Raw genomic sequence first — 2,945 nt, forward strand, 5'->3', positions numbered from 1 at the left:
TTGTGGCTAGTACCTTCTGAAGGGGAAGCTTGTTCTCTTGGAGTATTGAAGAACTCGACGTGGATATTGATAGAGGCGAGGTTCGATAACATCGCAAAAGGGTGATGTCCTTCTCGTTACAAGTCATTCTTAAGGTATACCTAGAATAATTGTTATTCAATTTTATTTTGTTTTATGATCTTGTCTAGGCAGTTATATCTTGCATGTGCATGGTGTGTGTGATGTAATAAATTAGTTTGTTTATCATTAAGTCTTCCGTTGTGTATGTGTACGAAACGTATTTTCAGCATACTCTACATCGCATATCCTATCATTACTTTGTAATTTCGACTAGTAATTGATTCATAGTTCTTGTGAGATTGATATCTTTTATTATTTGATGACAACCGTGCAGTTGTGGTTTTCACACAACACAACTCTAATATTAGATAACAATCAAGTCTTATCCCATTATATATGATCAGTTATATAAATCTTTTTACACTATTAAATTTATCTCCTACTATATTATCGTTTATAATTAAATAAATTTATCTTGTTTTATTGTTACTAAAAAAAATAAATAAGTCTCCTCCGGATGGTGTGATGATTCAGATATGAAATATTGTCACATAAAGTTTTGAGGTTGAAATTCAGTGCGTCTGAGCATGTCTTCCCCCATATTATTTTTTTCCCACATTAATCCAACCAAAATACTAAAGAATTCATACATTCTTATCGAGTAAAACCGCACTAGTCAATGACTATTTTTGAATACCTTTAATTGATAAAAAAAATGCTCAAGTTGATTGGATTGACATAAAGTCATTTTGAGCAAATGGCTAAAGTTCAGAGCCAACTAATCAAACCTCCATCTAATTGAAATAGTGTAGTTAATTTGGAACTCAAGTTTAATCGAGTAAGACCATTGTATGGAGTTTGGCAACATCTAGTACATTACAATTAGTACATATGAAATATAATCACGTCACAACAAGATAATTCGCTCACATATTCTCAGGAGATTATTTTCCTGAAGATCTAATTTTTATTTTCATATGAATCTACGATCCGACTACAAATTTAAGTAATGAAGTATAATCGCGACTTGGGTCTTTGCTGCTATGAGTATTATTATTATTATAAATTGATTCATCCAGAAATTATGGCTGATATAATTCATCATAATGTATCCAGTCAATCCTAAAATAATAAGCAATATATTCTTTTAATAGCTAATTGAAAGTTCAACTAAGATTATAGCATATTGATTAAAAAAGAAAAAAAGAAAGAATGGTTTTAACATGAAAATCGAAAATCCTGTTAAGAAATGGAATATGTTTGATTAATAAAAAGAAAGTATGTGATGCAATTTCTTGTGGTCCCACATTCCAGCCAGCGGCGTATGGAGAGGGAGGGAGCAAAATATCTTATCGAAGGGGTAAAGTGGTAAAACAATACCAACGACAAGTTCTTAGCCACGCATGGTTCCCCAAATTCCTCGACCAAAATCAAAGTAATGAACGCCCTCAAGGCGCTGCAATTGCCACCAATCTTCTTCGTCCGCCCAAATGCATCAGTCGCCCACCGAACCAAGCCACCAGCAGGCCGTCGGCGGCGCTCTCTCTTCTGCTTCTGCACCGCCAACGACGCCGGCGGTTCCTCATCCTCGGAAGGCGACAAACGACGGCAGGAGCTGCTGGCCCGCATCGCTATGCTGCAAACCCAAAAGGTCCGCGTCACCGAGTTCCTGGACGAGCGCTCCGCCTACTTGACCCAGTTCGCTGAGGAGGCCAACGCCGAGTTGGAGCAGATCGGTGAGAAAGCCCTCAAGGACCTGGACGAGGCCAGCGCCAGGGTAGGGTTTCCCTTTCTCGCTCTTCTAATTACCTCTCCCTCCCTAAACCCCTTTCCTCCGATCCATCAATATCTATAAGTCACTCCCTCCCTCCCTCCCTCCCTCCCTTGTGTAGAGTAGATCTTGGAGAAGTTGGAAAGCCGCGCGCAGGCAATCGATGAAGCCGCGGAGGTAAACCGACAGGAGATGGAGCAGAGCGAGAAGGTGTTGGAGGAGTTCGAGGAGCAGATGGAGCGGGACCGGAACGAAGGCTTGTTCTTTAAGAGCCTGCGGGAGAAGTCGCCAGTGACGAAGGAGAAGACGGCAAAGGCGGCGAGAGAAGAGGCTCGGAGGCTCGAAGAGGTCGGCAGGAGGAGCGCGGCGGCGTCCAACATCCGCCGCAATATTTACTTGGCGCTCATGGTGGTACTGGCCGTCACCATTGGCAATGCCGTGTTGGTGTCTCCCGAGGTGGAGTGGCGGAAGGTTGCGGCGCTGGGGTTGATCTTCGTCGGCTTGCTTGCGCAACTCGTCTACGAAAAGAGTTTGGCGTCGGAAGAAGCGGACAAGTAGGAATGTACCGCTGAAGAAATATGTGTAATCTGAAACTAATCTTAATATAAATGTTACAACAATATAATAATAATAATAATATTATTATTATTATTATTATTATTTATGACCAATTCTTTATTTATTCTATTCTATTCAATTCTATCTTTTTAATGTTCGTTTTAATATTCAGTCAATGACGGCCACGTAAATATAACGACACAGTGATAAATACATAGTACTACAAGTTATTTTATACTGCAAAATAAAATTTTAAAAAAATTAATAGCATATTGACCACATTATCAAATAGGTACTAATTCAATACTTGTTCGTTTTTCCTTTAATATTTATAAGGTCCAACTTTGGCGAAGCCAAAAGAGATGGACTATTGATTATGTAAGGAAGATGGTTAGAGGATTGAGCATTTAAAAGATTAAGAACTTGATGAGATGATTATTTGGGAAAGTGAAACTATAACAACTTTCAAGTAGTTAGAAATGAGATAAGTACTTGGGGAAAGTGAAAATATAACAACTTTGAAGTAGTCAGAAAAACGTACGTGACCAAGTAAAGG

General features: G+C 39.1%; 1 protein-coding gene across 1 annotated transcript; it reads left to right on the forward strand.

The window, feature by feature from the left end:
• The first annotated feature begins 1,374 nt into the window (after window positions 1-1,374).
• Window positions 1,375-2,488, forward strand: LOC121973341. Its single transcript, XM_042524831.1, has 2 exons — window positions 1,375-1,837; window positions 1,958-2,488. The coding sequence occupies exons 1-2, from the start codon at window positions 1,499-1,501 to the stop codon at window positions 2,387-2,389; spliced, it is 771 nt and encodes a 256-aa protein (XP_042380765.1). The 5' UTR covers window positions 1,375-1,498; the 3' UTR covers window positions 2,390-2,488.
• Window positions 2,489-2,945: the final 457 nt, after the last annotated feature.

Source organism: Zingiber officinale, chromosome 4A (genome assembly GCF_018446385.1).
Source record: "Zingiber officinale cultivar Zhangliang chromosome 4A, Zo_v1.1, whole genome shotgun sequence".
Lineage (NCBI taxonomy): Eukaryota > Viridiplantae > Streptophyta > Magnoliopsida > Zingiberales > Zingiberaceae > Zingiber > Zingiber officinale.